This window comes from Hippopotamus amphibius, chromosome 6 (genome assembly GCF_030028045.1).
Source record: "Hippopotamus amphibius kiboko isolate mHipAmp2 chromosome 6, mHipAmp2.hap2, whole genome shotgun sequence".
NCBI classification, from domain to species: domain Eukaryota; kingdom Metazoa; phylum Chordata; class Mammalia; order Artiodactyla; family Hippopotamidae; genus Hippopotamus; species Hippopotamus amphibius.
The window spans coordinates 122,769,757-122,793,942 of NC_080191.1; the positions used below are offsets into that span (position 1 = coordinate 122,769,757).

General features: G+C 36.6%; 1 protein-coding gene across 3 annotated transcripts in view; it reads left to right on the forward strand.

The window, feature by feature from the left end:
* The window catches only part of U2SURP (U2 snRNP associated SURP domain containing), a 53,737-nt gene extending 34,958 nt beyond the window's left edge, over nucleotides 1-18,779 (forward strand). For 2 of the 3 annotated variants that reach the window (XM_057738467.1, XM_057738468.1), the window contains exons 24-28: nucleotides 1,633-1,792; nucleotides 5,863-5,973; nucleotides 8,310-8,428; nucleotides 9,654-9,830; nucleotides 10,966-18,775. In XM_057738467.1, the coding sequence (XP_057594450.1) occupies nucleotides 1,633-1,792; nucleotides 5,863-5,973; nucleotides 8,310-8,428; nucleotides 9,654-9,830; nucleotides 10,966-11,104 (706 nt within the window). In that variant the 3' untranslated portion in view covers nucleotides 11,105-18,775. Of the gene's footprint in view, nucleotides 1-1,632; nucleotides 1,793-5,862; nucleotides 5,974-8,309; nucleotides 8,429-9,653; nucleotides 9,831-10,965 lie in introns of all 3 variants that reach the window. The other variant, XM_057738469.1, reaches the window with a different exon arrangement.
* The last annotated feature ends 5,407 nt before the right edge of the window (nucleotides 18,780-24,186 follow it).

Here is a 24,186-nt window from a genome sequence, read left to right on the forward strand (position 1 = left end):
TTTATGGATTGACTCTTTCCATAATAATCCTTCAGTAACTATCTGTATTTATACACACACGCACAGTTTAACTGCTTAAAAAGCATCTGAGACACTTGTAAAAATGTTTTGCACTATAAAACAAGAAATTCTTGTCTTTTAAAAAATTAGCTAAGAACTGCATTTAAGAAGTTTCTGACAGATTAATGAAAAGTATTAAGTAAAAGTTAATTTTTGAAAAGGGTTTTTTTTTTAATCTTTGATTTGACTTTTTTCTCTCTTTTTTGTTACCTAAGTATTGTATTGAGCTGTGCCTATATGTGCTACTAATGATTTGTGGGGCTCTGAGAGTATAACGTGAGAAAAGTATTTAGTATTTTATTAGTATTCTAGAAAGGACCTTTAGATGAGAAGTGAAAAAGCTAGTAGCATAGTCCTCTGTTTTTATCTGTCTTGCTTAAATTTTTCTCATTCAGTGTGTCTTTTTATCAGATTCTAAAATTATTAAAATTTTACTTGGAAAGAATTTGCTTATAATTGGTTTTATATTATTATGAATAGTTTTAAATATATACGAAAAGAGCTCCTCTTATTCATAGTAGAGTGTAGTTAGTACCCAGCATATAGTATACTAACATATATGCTAGTATACCAACATATGAGGCTTAACGTTCAAATATTAAGGGAAAATGGTATATATTCTAGGCCATGCCAGTAATGTTCATATCAAAATATTGTTTATGAGGAATTTTGTATGTACCTAAATATTCTGAGTTTGTTTGTAGATGGAATACTTATTTCGCCCAGATTTAACATTTACACTCACAAAACCTAGTGCCAGAACATACAACCTTTTTTTTTTTTTGAAAGTCCCATCATTCTTTGTACTTCAAGAACATTGAAGAACATTTGTTAATCCTATTCTGGCAATGATGAGCAGCTTGTCAGAGTTGCTGCCTGTCTGTTCCCACTAGATTGCCTCTGGAAGGACAGGAGAATTTTTCTCCTTGGTATCCTTAGCTATGGTAGTCAGTTTATCATTTTCTTTTTATCTGACATAGAACCAATACAACTTTCATAATCAACTGTGACATGAATACTAATGTGTGCTAAAATTTAAAATTAATACATTGTTTTATTCTTAGGGTTATGTGTTAATTAGGTAAGGTCTTTTACTTGCTGCATTGATTGTTTCATAGAAGCTCTGACTCAGACTCATGCATTTTCTAGCTTACAGGGTTTGCTGAAGGAGCGGTAAACATTTGGCTTTTTAAACATTAAACCATGAAATCACTCTCAACTACGAAGTATGCAGAAATCATTGATTGATTATTCGTTTCATTTAATTGCTGCAAGGAAAGTTTGTGGCAGAATGAAAAGCACAGAAATAACATTAACATAAGCAGAATTTTTGGAAGTGTGATTATGTTGAAGCTCAGATTTTTTTCTGTGGAGGAAACAGTTTTATAAAATCGTCTGTCATTTGATCAGATATTTTGTAAAAAAAAAAAAATTTTAGTGATGAATTGTCCTCTTATGTTTTGTTGACATTATTTAAGCTTAAGGCAGTGAAAAGTCAAAAAAACAGACTATAAAATATAACTTTATTTTCTTGTTGTCTTGACATACAATGTATTCTGCTTATTTCCAAAGTCAAGAAGAAGAAAGTGAAGATGAAGAAGATACTCAAAGTTCCAAATCTGAAGAACATCATTTGTACTCTAATCCAATCAAAGAAGAAATGACTGAGTCCAAATTCTCTAAGTACTCTGAAATGAGTGAGGAAAAACGAGCTAAACTCCGTGAAATCGAGGTTAGTATTGCATCGAAGTTTAGATTACACTGCAGTGGCCTTCTTTCACTTTTTCCATCAAACTGTGCTCCCTCTTGGCATCATACTTTGGTCCATATAGTTCTCTCTCTGCCTGGAAACCTTCATATCAGCTGTCTTCCTTCAGGCCTCTTAGTTTAAGCATCTCTTCTGTCTCCGTATCCTTTCCTTAACCTTCTAGATTTGCTTAATTCTCCATGTTTATCTCTGTTACGATTTTACATGTGTTGTGGTATGTGTATTATGTTTTTTTTTTCTTGCTTGTGTGTTTAGTGTCCATGTTCCCCACTAGGCTGTAATTTCTGTGAGGGTAAGGACCATATCTGTTGTCTGTACATCATCATATGTCCAGTGCCTGGCACATAGGAGACCCTCTGTGGATATTAATATAATGAATAGATTATAGCTCACATTATGAAATCCATCACGTTTTGAGATTGAATAATATGTAACCAAAAAAAGTGAGATATTTTCTGGCATGTTCAAGTTATGTATACGTTGTACTATAAATAGGCTCATTTTAATTGTCTTCACAAGTGATGGGGAGAGAGTAGACTTTGATTTGGGCTTAACAGTAAGAAGGGGAATAATTTATGGGAGAGTCTTAACTCTCAAGACTTCTCCCTCCATTCCCTTTCCTTTTATACTGCCTTTTTAAAAAATGACCAGAGGTATTCAGACACGTTAGTGAGAGGAGGGTTTTGTAATGGGAGCCTTATTTATTTCTTGCCCCAAGGTGATGAAACATTCCCAGTAAATGTTAGCAATAGTGTAGCAGTCAATCCAGAATCTCAAAAGTGTACGAGAGTGAATTTTAATACTCTGTCCATTCATTTAACAGTATTTTATATGCCTACTGTGTGTCAGTGCTGTTCCTCTTACTAACTTATAATACTTACCATATTACTTACCTTATTTCCACTTCTCTGCCTACTCACTGTTGGGCTGGTACAAGTTCTTGTCCACCTCTTTCTCAGACATCACCCAGCCAAAAAGTTAACAGAAAACGTTTTGTTTCAACCTTACACAGAGTCAGTATGATGTCAGTTTTAAGTATAGATGAGGGATTTTTGGAGTAAGTTGATTCGTTCTTCCTGCGATGTATTCATATACATTCTTTATAAAATTTTTAGGGGAATATGATGTTGTGGTAACAGTGAATGCACTCACCTGTGGAACTTTTTCAAGCTGCACATGGCCTTTCTTAAGTCTCAGAGCTCCTCCCAGTCTTACTGAACTCTGCCTTACTGACCTGATGGATCTATTGGAGTAGAAACAGACAGTTCAATAAAAAATGTGTTTTCTTGATAATTGAATTACCCTCTTATAAATGCCAAAACAGACTGTTTCTAAATGTTCTGTTTTCTTACTGACTTGAAAGAAAACCATGTAATTTAACTTTTTTGTTAATTTGGATGGTTCCACACTCTATATGTATATACTGATATGTGCTATACATGCATACACAGAGGTGCACACACCGACACACCTTATATACATACATTTCCCTACTTTATATGCTCTTTGATAATCTGGCCACTTTCTGTGTTAGATACTCAGCAGTTCTTCCTGCTCTCATAGTGGCTAACCTCTCAGAGTTTACTTACCGTTTTGGGATTTGGACAGTGAGCCAAATCCTCATTTTAAAATGTAGATCTTGGCTTTGTTTTAAAATTATCTATTCTTCTCCCTTACTTACTCTGAGATTAGTCATGTGGAATAAAGGTCTGCAATTGGTGGCAAATTTGAACTAGAACTCAGGACTCATGAGCTTTATTCATGCGCTCTCTCTTCTCTGCCGCCAAATTCGAGTGTCAGTTTCTGAATTTAGAATTCAATGAATACCTTTTTGTTGGTGAACCCTTAAATAAAGAATAAAGTTCTAATTTTATTATATGCTATAGTATATATAGTATGTATAACGTATACGTATAGTTTTTCTTTAAAAGCTCTTTTCTTCCCCAGATATGTCATAATAAATGTCTATAGCTGAACCTTTTTTTTACCATGAAATAAATAAAATCAAAGGATTTGTGTTATAAAATATCGACATTCTATGCAAAGCACTTAGAAAACATGCAGCCATAAATTTCAGTGTTTACTGGAAGCAAGTTCTTAATCGTTCAGATTCTGCTTAGAGCAGTGCCTAGGCTGGAGTTGTCTTTTCTTATTCTACTGTCGTTTCCATTTCTGTCAGTAAGGGTTGGAGTGGAACATTAGGTGGGGAGCCAGTAGAAAGATCTTTTTTCTGCCCTGATGCCTGAGGAAAGAGTGAATAGTTGAGGGGAAAGGTGATACACTTGGCACTGTCTGAGGGCAACCAGGGGATAGGTGGCTAACAAGCCATTGCGTGAGCTACTCTCTTTTGAGTTGGGACCCTTTGTGACCTGTTTTCTGGGTGTCCTGGACTTGTGCTTGTGCCTGAGTTAGGCCACGTCAGCAGGAACTGTAACTAGGGATTTTATAATGATTTTTCAAAAGGTGCTCTAGGAATGCCTTGAAAGTAACATTCAAGTCTGTTGTTTGACTCTTGGATGCTTAACTCTTAAACTGATTTTACCACAAATACATTCTCTAGAACAGTCATTTTTTTTCAAGGGAGGCTTCACACAGTGGTAAACTCAGACACTTGCATTTTTCCCTCTCTACTCTCTCTACCTTACATTTTACTGTCTTTTTAAATGTAGTTATTAACACACACACACAAAAGTGCAAAAACTTTTTAAGAGTTTTGAAAGAAGAGGAAAGAACCTCAAAACTCTGATTTTAAATGATTGTGATTACAAAGGTGGAATTAGGTAGAAAAAGGGCAAAAATCAGAGAACTTAATAGAAATGTTCATGAAGTAAAAAATAGTGAAAATACCACTTCAAGTGGAAGTTTTTGTGGCTTGTTTCCATTCTGTTGCAAAGGCTCATTTTAGTGAAGGAAAAAGCCTAAAACAGGTGAGGTCTTGTTTTTTTTAATATAAATAAAATATTACAGTAGCATTTAGTCCATTTAAAGGACATATCAATGTGGAGTAAAATCGGGTAAGAAGTTTGCATCTACAATAATTCTATAGACAAGAGTGCCCTCCTGCCCCACCCCTGAAGTGAAACAAGATTGGACAGGTTTGGGACTGCAGTCCTGTGGTACCATCTGGGATCATCTAAGTCCTCATGCTATTCACTGTATATTTGTCTTCCCTTCAGTCAGGGGACACACACACACAAACACACGCACACACGTATATATGTAAAATCAGCTAGCAAGCTCTTGATAAACTATAGGTGGTCTACATTCTTTTGCAAACAATGCTATAGTGAATACTTTTGTTCAGAAACTGCTCACATGTGGATCAATTATAAGAAATGGAATTGAAAGTTTTTCTGTTTTTTTTTTAAATTTTAAATCACTATATACTTAGTGTCTTAAAAAGTACATTCAAAAAAAAAAAAAAAGTACATTCTGAATATGATTTAACCTTTTCTTAATGTCTTGATGCCCAGTGATTGGACTTTACTGTAAGCAGAGTGAAACCTTCAAGCTATACAGCTCTATGTATGGTTCCAGATGAGCTGTAACCAGAATGCTGCTCTCTTTGTTTGTTTTAATAGTTTTATCTTCTATGTTCTGCTGGCTGTCTTATTTTGCTGAAAGTATGCTTGCCTTTAACATTACCTTTCGAATTTGGGAAATCAGCTGCCAGATTCATTCTCATTGTGTTGAGGAATAGGTAGGTTCTCATGGGCATGAACCACAGGTCTTGGTTTTCTGTTCATCTTGTGTGGCTGTGCAGAGACCATGTGGGCTGATGCTTGATCACTTGAATTCTGTGTGGTTAGGCTTGTCTGACAAGTGGCCTTCAGATAGGGAGTTATACATTGATGTTGTATTTTGACTGAGTCCTAATAAATTACTGTATATTTTTATGTTTTATGTTGCTATGTTTATGCTTTTCCTTTTTGTACACTTGTTTCAAAGCAGAGAATTTTTTTTAAAGGAGCAAAGCACTGCTTGAGAAGCTATAATGATAAAAAGGTTTGTTTTAAAAATGTCTTATTTCACAGCTCAAAGTTATGAAGTTTCAAGATGAATTGGAATCTGGAAAAAGACCTAAAAAACCAGGCCAGAGCTTTCAGGAACAAGTAGAACACTACAGAGATAAACTTCTTCAGCGAGTAAGGAATAAGTATACGCAGTAATATATATCTTCCAGAGTTATTTGTTTGCCTGCCTGCAATGTTGATGTATTGGTATATTTAAGGAAAAGACTATTTCAGATTATATCCTTTGTCTAAATGCTGAATATTGGTAGCTAATTAGGAACATTCAAAATTCTACATGTTACACTTATTTCAGCTTGGAAAACAGGCTTAGGGCAACAGCACGCTGTTTTATTCTGGATTACTGCCTGTGGAGCAGAAAATCCTGCGAAGAACATGCTTTCAGAACTGGAAGAGCCTATGGAAAGAGTCACATTTGTGACAGTGAAACACCAACAACCCTGAGAAGTGGCACAGAGGCAGAGGTGGAGTTAGGGTTTGGGAAGTTCATTTAGGACTCCTTTTCCGTTGTGTCCAAGGAGGGACAGCAAGTGGTAGAATATCTCATCTGTGAATTCAAAGCTTTTGAGAGACCTCGTATTCTTGTATATAAAAAAATGTGTAGGGATATACAGAGAATTTTAGAACAAGGAGGCCCACATGATAATTGTGAAAAGAACCCAGGAATTTTATTGGGACTGCTATTAATTTTTACCTGTATTCTCTTCTGTCATTACAAAAAAGGATTATAGAGAGAAATAGGAACAACTAGAAGGGAGCTTAAAACTCATACAGAGCTATTAATGGTTGTGGGAGCAACAGTATGGTAAAGCATCCCATGGTAAAGCAGCTTTGGCGCTGCACAGCACTGTGGACTCCTGGTGCCACTCTGCTGTGCACTCCCAGGCACATCACTGAAACCTGCTTTTACTCTGTGAAACTGGGTTGATAGTTCCAATTTTGCAGGATTGTGAATTGGATAATAATGACTTTTTATTATTGAATTAAAGTGTCTAAAACATCTTAAGTGTTTTAACTGTAGTCTGATTCCTATGAAAGTATCAATCAGGAAAATGTATCCTACAGATCACCAGAGGAAGTCAGTCTCCTCAACATCACTTTTTAAATTTGTACTCAATATGTTGTATTTGGAAAAAAGATAAATTAGTTTTTTATTTAAAAAAAAAATGTTATTTATCTAAACCCCGTGCGTCCCTTTGGAGATGTTTGATCTGCATGGAAGACTACATCTTGAGATGCCCACCGGGCCTGATGTAATAATACATGTATTACCATTTTAGTCTCCTTGCATTCCATGGTTGTAATTGGAAGGAAGAATGTGTTTTTTGAAGGTATATATCAGGGGTCAGCAGACTATGGCCATCACCTCATTTTTGTAGATAAACGTAATTGGAAGAAAGCCACGACCCTTCACTTACTAGCTGTGGTCGCTTTTGGACTACAGTGGTGGAGTAGACAGATTGTGGCCCATAGTGCAGAAAATATTTGCTACCTGGCCCTTTATGGAAACATTTGCCAGCATCTGGTGTAGCCTTTTTATCAGCTGTCAGTTAGCTTTCTTGATGCTTGCAGATCGTAGAGAAATTTAATTCCTGTTAGTGAAGAGCTCAGTTGGCTTTGGGGTTCACTGTCTGTAGCCACTCCTTTAATTATCAATAGAAATCATAATTTCAAGTGAGAAGTGGTAGTTGTAGCAGTTGGGGATAAGCAGATGTTATTTTTCTGGTTTATGTAATTATATAGTCATGTAGTCAGTTTGTACTTTTATGAATTAGGATTTAAAATTTCCAAGATGCTTGGTACTTGTTCTTGCTAATAAGATTTTCTGATGGACGATTATTGTGAATAGCTGTTTCTAGTTTTCAACATATTACTTTGATAAGTGCTTTCCTTTGATTAAATCAGCTTGCTGTACTGTTAGTATGAGATGGAAAGGTCATTGTGTTGTTAGCATTTTCCAATTTTTTTTTTTTTTTAAGTGGATGGATAGCACTCTATATGGTAGTAAAGAGCCCTGGCTCTAGAGCTTTCGCTCAAATCCTGACTTCACCATCCTATATGACCACAGGCATGGTACTTAGCCTTTCAGAGTTTCATTTTCCATCTCTAGAATGAGGATAATACTATTCCTAGGCATGTTTTGAAGAATTACAGAAAGTGGTATATGGAAAGTTGTTCATTAATTGCTTGGACTATGGTAGGGACTCAGAAAGTGTTTAGCTGCTGTCACTGGTATCATTTTATTGTTCAGTATAAATAGAAGAGTAGAAGAAATGACTAGTTTTCTGAAAGAGTAGGTATTAAAAAAATAGTATTATATCTTCAGTAGTAATTTAAAAAATAGTTAACTAGAAGAGAAAATATTGTTACATAAATGAGATTAACCAGATTGGTGTTTTTTGATGACTAAATACTCTTTCTTTTTTTAAAACAAAACAAAACAAAAACAGGAGAAAGAGAAAGAATTAGAAAGAGAACGAGAAAGAGATAAGAAGGATAAAGAAAAATTGGAATCTCGATCCAAAGACAAGAAAGAAAAAGATGAGTGTACTCCAACAAGGAAAGAAAGGTATAACATTTCTCATTTAATATCTATACTGATTTCAGGATTTGAAATCATCTTTCATTTTGTAATATTTTCATCACTGGTGCCAACAAATTGGAAAAGTATTCTTTTGTGTGATAAACTTGTTTGGCTTCTGCCTGCAGGAGGCAGAATTAGCTGAGAAATTAGTTAGTTGGCACTTGGCTTAGTTATCTGGGTCATTATCCCTTTACGTGGTTCATATGGTACCTTAGCCTTAGTTCAGTTCCAGAATTCAGTTACCTTATTAGGTGTCAAACCTAAGGCTTAAGTAACTAAACAACTTGCTAGATCTTACCTGTTGCCTCCAATATAGGCTGTTTTTCTGTGCTGAGGCTGCTACCTGTAAACTTGAGTCTCCCAGTCCTGTCTGTAAAGGGAGATTGTGTACATAGGCCATAGGGATTTGGTCCTCACTTTACGTCTTTATTCTAATCAAAATCATTTCTCTTTTAGTTTTTGTTTCTTACTTTCACAGTTCCTAGATCTCTGATTTGTAGAAAAAATTACTTCAGTTAACAGAAGTGAGGTTTTCCTAATAAAAACCAAGTGAGGGCAAATAAAAAAATTTTGGCTTAGTCACTCTACTTGTAGTCATAGTTATACTGATTGGTTAAGTAGTAAATCCATGACTTTTTTGTCTTTTATTATTATCTTGATATAATCTCAGGTTTATAGAAAAGTTTTAAGAATTACAGGAATGGTAAAAAGAATTCCCAGATATCCTTCATCCACATTCCCCTAGTGTTAAAATATTTCTCCTTTTGCTTTATTTTCTTCTTCTTTTCCTTTCCCCCCCTCCCTCAATCATTTAAGAGTAACTTGATGCCTCGTTTTCATGCTTAACTACCATAAAAGTTTCAAGATCGAACAAAAAGTTTCAAGAGCAGGAAATTAACATTTTAAAAAAACCACTTTTTTCTAATCAGAGACCTTGATGAAATTTTGTTCATGGTTCCAGTAATCTCTCGTAGAGCAGGAGAAAATCCAATTTAGTTGAATTCAGTTTTCCTCTAGATCATCCCATCTTTAAGACTTATTCGTTCTTAGTGTAAAAGGCTTTGAATGTTGTTGGAAAATAACATTAATAAGGTTAGTGAAAATAAAGATCATGTAAACTGGTAGGAATTAAAAGCTAATTTAGTAGAAGGAAAATGAATACCTGAACCTTTGCTCACTTATGGAATGTTTTGGGGGCTTTGTTCCATAGGAAAAGGCGACACAGTACGTCCCCTAGCCCATCTCGCAGTAGCAGTGGTAGACGAGTGAAATCCCCATCACCAAAATCGGAGCGATCAGAGCGTTCAGAAAGATCTCATAAAGAGAGCTCACGGTCCAGGTCTTCTCACAAAGATTCTCCTAGAGATGTTAGCAAAAAGGCTAAAAGGTAAACGCAAGTCATTTTTTGTAATATTTCAAATGCCAGTTTCCTTGTCATTCCACCAGCTTTTGAAAATAATTTGGTTGGCAGCCATTTTTTAAAAGATTTTAGAAAATCAAGCAGATATACTTTCATTTTAGTTTCTTCCTTCCCATCTCCCCACCCCAGCCTCCTCATGACTAAAGCACAAGAAAGCTTCCAAGACAAGCCAAGAATCTTAAACGTCAGTTTCCTGTGGAGTAGGGATAGCTGCTTTCCTTTCCTTCCTTTTCTTTAGTTTCTATAGAATGTTCTTTAATTTTTGTTAAGGCTGAAAGAAAAATACATTCTCTCTTCCCACCCAATAGTAATCTTATTAGCAAGTTCTTGGGTAGAGACTTGTGGACATAAATACCATTTCTTCAGTGTTTAATTTAGTGTGTTATATATACCTTTCTCCTCCGAGTTCCAGAAAGGTGGTTCAGAAATGTTTTATTTATCTGGTGTTTTATATAGGAATTTTCTTGAGAGGTAAAACTACTTTTTATCCTAAAATGTTTTTATTTTAACCATTTTTTGTAAAATCTTTATACAACAGATAACTCTTTTTCTAAGTGGTACTTGTACATATATTTATATACATATTCATAAAAATTATATATGTATATATAATTATTTGTTTTGGTAATTTTCATGAATAGCAGTTACAAAATTATGCTGTCTTAAATGATTCCCTTGAATGATATTGCAGTAGTTGGTGCTTTTCCCCTCAAGAAGATAGGCTGCAAAACTGCTGCATTTAAAACTTTGTGAATGCTCTTGGATGCCATTTTGAACTTTGGCTTATATAATCTGGGTAGCTTGTTGCAAATTTCCAGTCCTTGCCTCTTGAGATTTTGATCCAATAGAGCAGTGATAAGGTTCAGGAGTCTTTCTAAGCACGCATACCACCGAGGATCACTGATGCAGTGCATAGAAAGTGCAAAATCTGTGTGTGTGTGTGTGTATACAGTAGGCAGAGTATAAACTTGGAAAGTTTACAGCCTTTTTTATTTCAGTGACTTTCATTGTGCTCTGTTAAAGATCATTTTAGGTAATTTAAGGATAGTCAGTTTTGATAACATGAGTACTTTGGTTAAATTGTTTTTGTTTCTTTCCTCAGATCTCCGTCTGGTTCAAGGACACCTAAAAGGTCTAGGCGATCACGGTCTAGATCCCCTAAAAAATCAGGGAAGAAATCCAGATCCCAGTCCCGATCTCCACACAGGTCTCATAAAAAGTCAAAGAAAAACAAACACTGACATAAATTTTTAAGATGCTGTCACTTATTGGAAATGAGATTTTGTTTTGTGCCTGAACGGTCTGTTTTTTAAAAAAATCAAAAAACAAAAAATCTAATGAAAGAGCATTCCTGGGGTTTTTATTTGTTTGTGAATGCATGTGTAAACTCATAAGTAACTGCATCTGTAGACCTGTCATTGTTTTATATTGTATAAATTACTTTCGTTGTGGCTGTTTCTCAAGATGAAATTTTTATTGTGCTGATGAATTTCATCAAAAATGTGTATAATGGATCTGCTGGCAGTAGTAGTTTGTTTTAGGATGTTGTGACTTAGCAAAAAATAATACAGATGTCTTCCCCCCTTTTGTAGCTTTGACAATTTGAATTAGATTTCAAATAAAATCTGAACAGAAAACTATAATGTTGTTTTTTTGCCCTATTGATGACATCAGATCCCTTTAAGTCCTACTAAGTGAGTTTAGCACTTCTGTTGTGTTTCTTATACCTAATGCACTTTACAAGCTCCATTGTTCAGGTAGCTGAAGTTTTATATTTACTAAGATGACTGTCAAAATTTAGGGACCTGAGACTCATATTTGGTAGGTTTGCCAACTAATTTCATTAATAACGTTCCCTTAGGTAATACTAGTACCCAGAGATCAAAAGACTAGGTGAATGTGGCGTGGTCTTTTGTTAATGGAATACCTGGCTAAAATATTTTTTTCTTTTTTCAAAGCAGCAATATGATTTCAACACACATAATCTGTGTCCTGAGCAACTAGTTATTTTCAAGAAAAAATTAAATTTCCATCTTTTGATTTATCTTCTGGCATTAGAAAAGTTTATTTAAAAGAAATTTTCTAAAGATAGTTGGCCATAGAATTTTTTTATGAAGGTTGCCCTTCTATAGCCCTCTGTAGGCAGTCTTTCAGACACTGGTATCAGAATATTTCTACAAGGTTCTGTTTAAAGCACCTTTGTTTTTGTTTGTTTTTAAAGAATTTAGTTTTAGGTTTAGCTTTAAGTAAAATTTAAAAATAAAATAATTTTCAGGAAATTTAACATCCATTGGTTTGTAAGTTAAAGGTGCAAAAAGTTGATTTAAACCTTGCAGAGTTGAAATCTGTTATACAATGGGAATAAATTGCAGTATGAGGAATGAGGAAGAAAACTTGTGTAATGTTGAACATGATATTGCTATAATGTAATAAAGGGTTATGTAGACTTGAATTTACACTGCTACCATTTGTGAATCTTGCTTTCAGTTTTTCATTTAGGCACTTTATACAGTGGTTTGATGGTTTTTTCCCTTCTTAATAGAGTAGAAAGCTGCTCTAATGGATTATTTTGAGTTAGCTTGGTTTTTAAATATATCTTTTCAAGTTGTTTTACTTAGTCTTGCCTAGTCACAAAGTAAAAAAGCTATACCCATGATTTGAGGAGTAGGAATATTAGCTGAGCAGTGAGGCATGTTATTGCCAAACGGGGCAAACCTACAATAGCTGTAGAAATGAGCCAATCAGATTATTTTACTTAGTGGTTCTTATCAACATGCAGTATTGCTTGAAAGTTATTCCCTTATCATTTACTCTTCTGTTTGTCCGTGTTGTTGGGATGTTAATTACTAAATGTTACTCAAAATAATTAAATATGAACATTTGGTGCTGGTTTTTAACCTACAAACATAGCCATTTTTAAAGAGCATGTTTTTCTTTTTCTCCTCTGTTCATTGCCTGGGAGAATGGAATTTTATATAATTACCTTTCTTTGCAAAAATAACAGTGTCAAGTTGCTGGTGATTGTGGGCATTCCTTCATTCATTGGTATCTAGTATAGGCTTAGAAATGATTAGTCAGGAAATGATTTTGCCAGTCAAGTTGCAAGGAATGCTTATTTTTCTCTCTTTAAAAAAATATCCTGGAGAAGCAGGAGTGAGTAGAAATTGTTAGGTCAGTTTTGGGTGCTTATATTGTAGTATTTTTTCTACTGCAGTGGAATTTAGCAGTTCTCTTAATCTGCATCCAGATATAACAAACATCGTTTATCTTAGAGTGGTTAAGACTGGCTTCCTTTTGGGTGATGGGTGGGGGGTTGCATATGCTTGGTAGAATATGTATTCTGTGAAGTTTGCTCATGTTCATATCAGATTGTATTGGATTTTTTTCCCCCTGGAATTTCAAATGGTATTGTTAGCTAGATTATTTTTAACTTGATGAGAAAATATCCAGACTGTGTCAATTCTCCATGGATTCTATAAAAGCTTAACAGTCAGAAATTGGCAAATTGTAAGGGGGGAGATATTCTACCATATTTTTATAATAGCATATTATTCATCTGTTTCCTACCTAAAGAACACTTAATTAGATAGCAAAATTTCTATAAGTTGACTACAGTGTTTGTAGGCGTGGCCATCCAGTTATAGGAAATACCCTGTTCCAGCTCTGTAATAAACAGTTATCCTCCACGGAAGCTACATGTAGGAGGAAATCCTCTGGTGGCTACTCTTTTTATGAAGGGCATGACTTAAATCCTTCACCCTCTAACATACACAGGGATTCCTTACCAGGTTAATACCATTTTATCTCTCTTTCTTTAATACGTGAGAGAAAGTAAATCATGTTTGTGAATCTTTTCTTTGACTTTGTATTTCCTTATTACTGTAAGTAAGCTTATGGGCACTTCTGAACTGTAACATGTTAAGAAGTTAGAGATTAAAGAACTAAAAAAGCCCAGACCCAAAAGATTGTTTTTATTTGGCTCAGAGGGTTTTTGGCATTTCTGCTAAAGTTTGCAGAAATTACTATACACTGACCTAATTTTTCTTTATTGCAGACCATTCCTATGGGCTTACCCTGAGACTTTTATCCCAATTAAAGAATCTTAGAGGGAGGAAATACTTGCCTATGACTTTTGCAATTTCCCCCCAAACTTTAATGTTCTTGAGCACTCGAAAATATTTTAAAGAAATTCTAATCATGATCTAATATAGGTTATTAGAAATATGCTGTACATATTTGCCTCCATTGTGGTATAAGTTCTGAAAAATTATGTGGCCATGATGATAGTTTATGATAATTAAAAATGAAATAAAAGAAGTCTCTATTGTGAAAATAACGTAGCCTGTTCTGATGACCACAACAGTTTCTTTAGCAGAGAAAGTTTTTAAAAATAAATAGTACCACTTTTCTAAGAAAATAAGAGCTTCTTTTTTTCTTTGTTGTTTTTCTCTTCTATTATATATTAATGGAAAAGCTATAGAAAATTCAGTGCAGGTATTAACGAAGACACTAGTATAAGTTTAAAGGAATGTGTGACTAAAAGCTCACGAAGTGCTTGGTTTCTTCATATTTCACATGCATGTTTTAGAATAGATTTTAGGGGGTATTTAATTTGTTTTCCTTTTGGCATTTTTCTTTGTTTTGTTATTAACTTCCCAGGACTTAGATAATACACAAAAAATACAAATCCCAGGGGAAGTGTTGTGATGCTGGACTGAAAGGTGGGAATGTGCTGCTGTGCAGAGTGAGCCATGTTCCAGTGTTGAAAATTCAATGCCTCAGTGTTTATTCAGTACCACCTCACGGAGCTTCAGTGTACACGGATTATATGTATAATTGGTTATTTATATAGTTTTGTAGATCTGTAGATAAATGCCCTCATTCATTTTTATATGTAATTGTGCTTGGAGTATTTTTGTGTTTTATTCTTTGACTTTAGCAGGCTCTTGTATGTTATATCTTTGGTGATTTGAAGTATCAGGAAAGACAGATTTTCAGAAATGAGAGTAATATAGTTGAAATCAGCTCAGCTGAAATATTCTACAGCAAGACAATTTCTTTTGGGTGAACTGATTCCATAATTTAGTTATTCTTGATGTAAGGATTCAGTTTATTGTGGAGCTGCTTTCCAGACTGTCACTTTATAATTTTTCTACATAAAGATTATATAGTTGCAAACAAAGGTTGTGGAATTTCCTTTTTGTTGTTGTTTTTTGACCTTTAATTACTTTAATAAAATACGTTGTTTTCATAGCAAACTTTAGACTGTTCATGTAATTTTCTCCATACAGTTTTCCTAATGTGAGCTCAGCAAACCGTGTGTAGTTTTCAGCAGCATTATCCCAAGGAAATAAGTGATGTCATATTTATCAGTTGTAGCTAAAATGGTACTACATTTTACATGTTAAAACCATAATAAAATATTTTCACGATAGATGATTTTTTGATAGGGAATTTTATTTCTTTATTGGTACCACTTTTTAAAAAGAGTTTGTTATATTTTATTGAGGCAATTTTCAAACATATGAAAGTAGAATAATAGGATGAGCATCCTTAGTACCCATCAGTCTGCAAATACTAACTTATTAGTCTCTGAATGTCTCTAAGTGTTTTTGTTTTAAAACAACCACGGTATCATTGTCACATTAAAAATAATTTACTGGTTCCTTGAAAATCTTTAAAATTGTGGTAAAATACAACAGAATTTACCATCCTAACCATTTCTGGGTGTGCAGTTTAGTAGTGTTCAGTGTATTCACATTGTTGTGCAGCCTGTCTCCAGAACTCTTCATCTTACAAAACTGAAACTCTGAACCTATTAAACAACGTTACTCCCCCATCCCCACACCTGGCAACCACCATTTTATTTTCTGTGAGTTTGACTACTCCAGAGACTGCAAGTAAGTGGGATCATACAGAATGTGCTAGTCTTTTTGTGACTAGCATATTTCACTTCCTTCAGGTATATCCATGTGGCAGCATGTGCGTTGGTTCTTTTTTAAAGCCTACTTTTTCTTTTAAAATTTCTATATTTCCTTATAGAATTTGAAGGTTTTTTCCCCCAAATGGCACATTAGCATTTTCTATTTCAAGTAAAAACTTAAAAAAAGAAAACAAAATAATACCAAGTATATATGCCAACCACCACTTTTTTAAGCCATTTTTAATCACTTTTTATGATTATGTAGATGTGATTTCACATCAACACGTCATAGTATGGGGTGCAAAATATACTTTCAAAGCATTTGTGATATTTTTGAAATTGTAGTGTATTAATATAAATGACCCTACACAAATGCTTTTTTAGTTTATTTATTGCCTGATGAAAAGGAAACTAATATTTTGGCATTTAGTATATTCAGTGTTTAGGTTAGATACTCATTTTGCCACAAAGAAAGGGAAAAAAAACCTTTGTTTAAATTTTTTTTTTTTTTAGTTATTTTTTCCTATCCTTAGGAAACACAGAGCATGAAACTGTTTAGAATAAAGAACTTACTTTCTGGTTTTTAAATCAGATGTGGCATAGCATAATGGTGGAGGAAGAGTCTGAGCTGTGGTGTCATATTTGAACTTGAACACCACCTCCTCCCCACTCCGATCCTTTGGAATCTATTCTCACCTATAAAATGGCAATAACCTTGACTGTTGGAAGGATGAAATCACATGTAAATCCTGGGCATGTAGTTGTCATACGGTGGTAGTTAATAAACTCAGTATTCCTGGAAATTAATGGGAACATCTTTTAACTAAAACAAAAAGAGTAACATTACAATTCTATAATACTGGTACCTTTAAAAGATAATTTTGTGTACTTGATTTGTGTTAATAGATTTTATGGACTTACACTTGGGGATGTGTTGGTTTGTTGCACACACTGAATATGACTTCATAATTTGCTATCGAGGCTTATAGTTGACATTTAATTCTTAATCTCCTTTGAGAAAAACATTTTCTTTAAGCAGGTTTTTAAAGATACTTTTTAAATTGTCATTTATTATTATAGAATTCCATTAACCAGAGTTCCTGAAAGGAAGCTCATAAAGCAAAATCCAAATGCAAACAGCTTAAATAGGGTATATGTGGAAAGAGCCTGGAAAATAGTATAAAATAGGTTGAAGAACTAGATTCTTTGCCCAAGTTCAAAGTAAAAAAAGAAAAGAAGCTATGCAAATTACCAGAGCTGAGCAGCAGTGTGCAGTATTCACAGAATGAGTGGACAGAGAACAGCAAGAAGGAAGACTAAAAAGAGGGTTAGTAATGTGAGGGTAATTGAACTATATTTTGTGTGTATTTGCAAGTTACAGTTTCTATTTTCAGATTATATAGAAATGAGAAATGTACCCTAAAACTACTTTTAGAACGGAGAGCTGAAACTATATAGAATTTGAAAACGAAACTTCACTTTAAATTCTACTCAGAAATAATGGCTTTGTAGTAATATGTCTTCAGGACATTTGTAATGATCTTTGGAGTTCTCAGCAGCTGCACAAACATGAATCTAGAAGAGCAAAACTTTGATTAAAAACACTATTTGGTCCTCCATATAGCTGAAACATTGAAATTGAAAAGAATAAGTACCTCACCATCCATTGGCTACCTTAGCACCTAAATAGTCCTATTACATGAAGTGCTATTAGATGATTTTTTTTCTTTCAGCATATTTTGTTTTATTGCTGCAATAGCTGTTGGGTGGGTGTGAACAGTTAAGCACATTTAGGAAGGTGGTTTTCAGCTGGTTTTTAGTCATGCTAACTTTTTAATAAAGGATCTGTCAAACCCTTCCCTCACTTCTAGGGAAGTTGGCTCTCTGGGCCTAATGTAGGCCTTCCTCACAGGTAGTACGGTATTAAAAACCAAAAGGTGTTCTAAGTAGGTTTTTTAATCTTTATAGTCTCCAATCACAATAACATTTAGCTAATGTGAATTTCACCTCTAAAGGTCAAGATTACGTATGAACCGTAAGTATTTCATAAGGTTGCTTAGCCTCAACTTCTTATATATCCATCTTATTTTAAGATTGTGTCCTCTCCAGAAAAATCTGCAGTATGTTCAGGTCTTTGCCAAATGCTATATATGTGTGCCACAGAGCAGAAGTATCACTCAAGTACTTCTCAAGAGGCATCAACATCTGAAAATGTTGAAATCTGGATTGCCCTAAAAACATGCTTACCTTTACTTAAATAGTAGGCATACGTTAGAGAAAGTCTTTAAGCAGGAAATGATCTTTTTACCTGTTTGTTCTCTTGACTGACATGGAACTTGTTGAAACCTCTCAGAATATTCTTATTTGCATGTATTATGAAATCTAATGTATTCTTTTTCTATTACATAATAAAACCGTGACTAACAATGTATGAAGAACGAGAGAGTGTTTTGGTGCTAAGATAAAGAATTACTCTGCATGCTGTATACTTCAGCTTATAGTACCATTGAGGATAAGTCACAGAATTTGACTAGATCTGTTTCGAGTATTTCTAGAGCAGCTTATAACAGTCTTTGTGATTCACAGTCACAGCGCATACACTGATAACTGTCCTACCCAGTGAAGAGTTCAAATGATTCTCTTCAGGTATCATAGCGTGTCACAATGGAATTCAAAGTACTTAGCTACAGAGATCACCACATCATGCCTTTCCTTGTACCTCATATGTCCTTTTGTAACTTGGATTATAGGAAAAAGGGCTTCAAGCTGTTTTTAGTGCCTGAGTGCACTAATACCTACCCACCCCTCTTTATCCTATACTTTGGCCTTTTATCAGTTTATCTTGATGTCCTTACATGTACCCGTTGGGGATCTAAAGGCCCTTGAAGACCTTGCAAAGCTCCTTATGTCTGTGTGGAAGATAGTTTACCTTTGTTGGAACATACCCTTTTGTTGAATATGGAGGAGGATGTGATGTACTTTTGGAGAAAATAAAGGACTTGCCCTGCCTTCCTTACCTTTTCTGATTGCCTCGTGGTGCTTTTTGTTTTTCCTCCCCACTTTCTCTGAAGCTTTTAGTTCTTCCCTTGTGCAGTGTATTAAAGACAACAAGGTAGATATAAAATATCCGATCTTGGCTAAAATGCTATTTCCGATTGATTTGTACAGATCCTTACCTCTGACCCAAACACTGCCCAGTGCAGGAAGGAAGATGGGGGGAGAGATGTGAAATATTAGGTGTAATCACTTCCATCGTCTGTATGAATGAGTCTAGTTGTCGGACCTCAAGACCTTAGAGCTTTTTGGGTATTTTGGGTGGAATGTGATTTCTCAAGATGAATTTCTGATGTTGATCATCTTCAACAAATCTAGATGAGCTCCTACAGGGCGTGATAGGCAGAAAGTTCACAGAAGCTGAGTGCCTCCTTGAGAACCAAGCTCTTTGTATTTTGTAGCCCAGCAGGACTTGGCCAAACCGTACAACATGATACCCGGACTCCAAAGAATCCCTTCAAGCTTTCCTTGTTGCAAAACGTGGCTTCCAGTCACTTCCCAGCTGTGTGGCCTTGGTCACGATACCTATTGCCTTATCAGCACGAGTGCACCATTCACTTTACAGGGTTCAGCAACAAAAATTGAACATTTACGATGCACCTGGCACTGTTCTAGGCGCAGGGGGCATATGGTAATGATAGAACAAGGTCTTTTTCATGGAATTTACATCCACATGGGAAGAGCCAGACAGAAAATCAAGCAAGATCATTTCCAGTGGTAAAAGGTACTGAGAAACAAAAAGCAGGGCAGTGAGACAGAAAGCGGATGAGGTGCCTCTTGTAGGTAGGTAGTCAAAGAGAGTAATGTCTGGGCTGAGACCTGAGCAATAAGGTGGGGCTGGCTGTGTGAAGACAAGGCACTGGGCGCTCCAGGCCGAGGGGGCTGCTGGTATGGCTCTGCTTAAGGAGGGAACAGTGCTGGTGTGCTGAGGAATGGAAAGCAGTCAGTACGGCTCCAGTGCAGTGAGGAGGGTGTGGCATGAGGTGAGGGTAGCTAGAACTTGACGGTGTTAAGCAAGGAAGTGACGCAGTTTCAGAAAATCGCTGGCCACTGTGCAGGGAGGCTAGAAGAGAAACAGGGAACCTCCTTAGGAAGTTCTTGGCTGTGAACATTAAATGAGATCAAATAAGTAAGGTGTCTGGCACTGCCCCAAGCACATAGTAGCTCTCTAATAAATAATTCAACCTCTCCTCTCATCATTTTCTTGGATCTTGTGATTTCTTTCTTCCCCAAAGAGGGTAAGCATTCATTTTAGGATTAACTTCACTTGACCTCTCTTAAACAAATTCAGCCAGATCAGGACATAGCACCCCTGTTGCTCTTGGGCTAGTATATGAGGAAATTATAAATCGTGTCGACTACATAAGCATTCCTTCACATCTACAGTTCACTGCCACCCACTGTTACTACTGCCTACTGCACTGCAGGGTGCAGGGTGTTAATAGGTGTTACTTGGAAAAAGGAGCTGTGTGGTCAAATCAGTTGACAAACACTGGGTGAAACAGGCTTCTTTACAGCAGTTCTTCTCAGAACCTTGACTATGGACTATGTATCCCTGGGCAGGAGACACATGACATATTTCCCAAACTTATCTGATCCCAGAGGGCTAAAGTTCCACTGAACGTACTTTGGAAAACACTTTCAAACTGATTGGGCAGCTTTATTGTTCAGAGACTGATGATCTGATTAATGGGTTGGTTAGATGAACCAGAATCCTTGGACACAAATCGCAGAGACCATCTCTCACTAAATTAAGCAAGAAGGAATTCAGCGGAAGCCCCGGTAGGCCCAGAGAGCTGACAGCGCCAGATGGAAAGCCAGATGTGGGAGTCAGCAGGACGTAGAAGAGAGCAGGCGCGGGAGCTGGGGTGGGCGGTCTGGCCAGGCCCCCGCCAGGAAGGGTCACAGCTCCTGCCTTCTTCAGCCTCTTTGTTCTTCTACTGCAGGTTTGGATTCCAGGAAGAGGGCACCTCATGGACCTAGCTTTCCAGTCATAACCGTTTAGAAAACATAACTTTAATGGCTACCAAAAATCCTTTACTGTAGTTTGCCAAGACCCTGTTGCTAGAAACTTGGGTTGTTTGCACTTTATTCTAAATAATGCTGTGATGAACATCACCGTGCATGATATTTTTGTTTTCATTCTTTAAAAAATCTTTTGGATTATTCCCAGGCATGGAATAATTGGCTCAAAGATTGTAAACATTTTAAAGCTCCTGTGATGCATGTTGCCAACTTTCTTTCCAAATACGTGCCACTTTAGATTTTCTGTAGTGTGTGTGTGTGTTTGGGGGTGGGGTGGGGGGGCGTTCACCACCCCTCTGCCAGCACGGGGGATTTGTGACATACAGTTTAAAACAGTAATTCAAATTGGATGAAATTAGCTGCTCTCAGTTGGGGAGATTTCTGAAATCCATAAAACAGAGGGTGATTTTGGCAGGCTGTAGAGATGAGTGTGGTAGCTGGTCCAGTCATCTGAAGAAACGTGTAGGTCTAAAGCAATCCCACTTGCAGGAGCCATACTGAATGGCAGCTGTATCCCTAGAGCCACACTAATTTCCTCTGACATCCGAGGCAAAAGGCCAGAGACTCCCGACATGAATCTACTGTAGCTCAGTTTTTTAAAAAAATGACTATTTTATACTAGCTTCAGAAGAGAGAAATTATATAATAAATGTAAGTCTTTGGGTGGCTTTAGCTGTTTTCAATTTTTTGTGTAATTTTGGCAAGTTAGTTTTCCATGTATGTACAAGTCTGAGTGTGGTTATGTGTTTCAGGAGCGGGGCTGGGGGGAGATAGAAAAGAAGGCATCTCTGATGCATGAGAAAAATCAAGCCAAACAATGCTGTGTGTCCTCTTTTCCAGACCAGGGACCACCTAGGCAGGTTTCCCTTTTTCTACTGTATCCTGGTATGTGGTTAAGAGGCAACTTCTCCTCCCAGATGACTCAAGGTGGAATGCTGCGAGATCCTCCCACACGGAGTCAATGAAAAATTGGACCTTAAGGTTCTTATCTTCCAAATCTTGTGTTTGATTAAGGTAAAGAGCAGCAGGGTTGAACGTTAAGCGTGGTAGATAGCAAGGTAGTAGGGTGAACCATACCTCCCAAGTTTCCCAGCCCCGTCACCATGGGTTATGAGACCCCCGGCTTCGGGGCCAGGGAGGAGCCGGTGCTTTTGGTGTGGGTTTGCCCCTTTAACAACAGGGCTCAGATCAGCAGTGAACTTCCCTCAAGCCTCTACCCCATCACCAAAGGTCAAGAAGAGGTCCTCTGTGGTCAGGAGAAAGCCACAGACACACAACCCTCCCTCTCTCCCTTTCCCTTCTCACAGCTTCTCACAACGGGTTTGACCATTGTTTTTCTCTCACCCACCAAGACTGAATTTACCCCATCCTTCAGCCCAGCTTATGTCAGTTATCGTGAGGAGCCCCAGACTCCCATGCCACCCTTCACCTCCAACATTCTAATACGACTCAGGCTGAGCATTCCCTCTTCTGTTCAGGATTCACAGGCCAACAGAAGCAGAATCCCCTGTGTCCTCAACCCCCTTTCTGTGTGTTCCTGCTACACTCTGGTTTTCATTTGAGCAGAAGGTAATAGGAACACTCAGAAAAGACGTTACAGATATGGGAGATTTTGCCACTGTTGGACTGTGAATCCATGAGGACGAGGTTTATGACCTCTGTGTATTTATCTCATTTGGAGATAACATCGGAGGTCTTAAATATGAGTTCCTGTGTGCAGATGTGGTCCAAAAGTCCCCTCCTTCTCCATAATAGATACTGACGGATCAGGTAGCCTCATGGGACTATGATTACAGAGTGATTAAAGATCCTAGACAATTCCCAGGGTGCCTTCTGGCCACGTGTATTTAAACTGGGTCAAAGCATCCCGTTGCCTAAGAGGGGAATACATTTAGGAGTGAGGGCATTTGCATTCAAGAGGCTGCCTATTATTCTGAAAAGGATCCTGGCCCAGAGTCAGGCAGCTTGGGTTCTTCCATGAACTAGCTGTGTGACTTGGGCAAGAAATGTCCTGTCCTTGTGCCTCAGGGTCAAACCACTGTTTCCCAAACACAGTCCACAGACCAGCCACGTCAGAATCACCGGGAGACCTCAGAACTTATATTCCAGGTCCCACCTCTGAGATCCTGGTTCAGCACGTCTGAGGTGGGACCTAGGACCTGATATATATGTCTTTACTTTTAAGTATGGAAAATTCAAACATATGCAAAAGCGGAAAGAATAGTGTAATGAACCCCCTTGACTACATCACCTGGCTTCAGCAATTATCGCTTCACAAATCCCAGACATGTTGTTTTAATCATACGTATTTTAGTATGTTTCTCTACAAGATACAGACTTTAAAAATATCCACTGTGCCATTATACACCAGAAAACAATTAACAGTAATCCCTTAATATCATAAAAAGTCAGTGTTCACAAATCCACAATTGTCTTATTTAAAAACGTGTTTTTTTTTTTTTTTTTCTGTTTGAATTGAAATCCAAGTAAGGATCCTGCATTATGATTGGTTAATGTATCTCTTAAGAAACTTTTAATCCATCGGTGTCCCTCATTTTAATTTTTTTTTTTTTTCTTCCCTTTAAACCTGTTGTTGAGGAAGCTGGCTTGTTTGTCCTGAAGACTTTCCCATAGTCTGGATTTTGCTGACTGCACCTCTGCCTCCCACGGTGTTTATTTTCTGTAAAGCAGTCATTTCATCTAGAGGTTTGATCTGACGTGGGTTCAAAAGTTTTGGCAAGAAAACTTCCTAAGAGGTGATGTGCACTTCCACTAGGGGCACACAGTGTCTGCTTGTGTCTCTTTTCGTGACATTAATAGCCATTGATGATCATTGCCTGTGTCTGTTAAGTCATTATGGTTGTATATGGTGATGTCCTACATTTATCATTCCTTTTTCACTTGTTAGCTGGGATGAAACAAAGGAGCTTCCCCTCATCTACTGTTTGCTCAGTCCACAGTACAGTTCAGATAGGAAAGGCAGCCTAAATGCTTGATTCTTTCCCTTTATTTTCCAGTTTTCAAAATCATTTTGATGCAGGGACTATCACTGCCATCCTCCAAAGTGACCATTAAAGTTTTATTATCATTATTATTATTAGCACCGTTTTAACCTCATGGATTTTAACGTATCTGATGTGCTTTAATCCACTGGCTCCTGAGTCTTTTTGACACATAACATTGGTCTTTTATAGCTTCCTTGTTTTCTGAAATGACAAATTCTCCAGACTCATCTTATACATTTTTTACCTCCAGACCTAAAACAACGATTTCTCAAGCTTAAGTGGAACTCATATTATTAAAAGACTCCTCACGTAATTC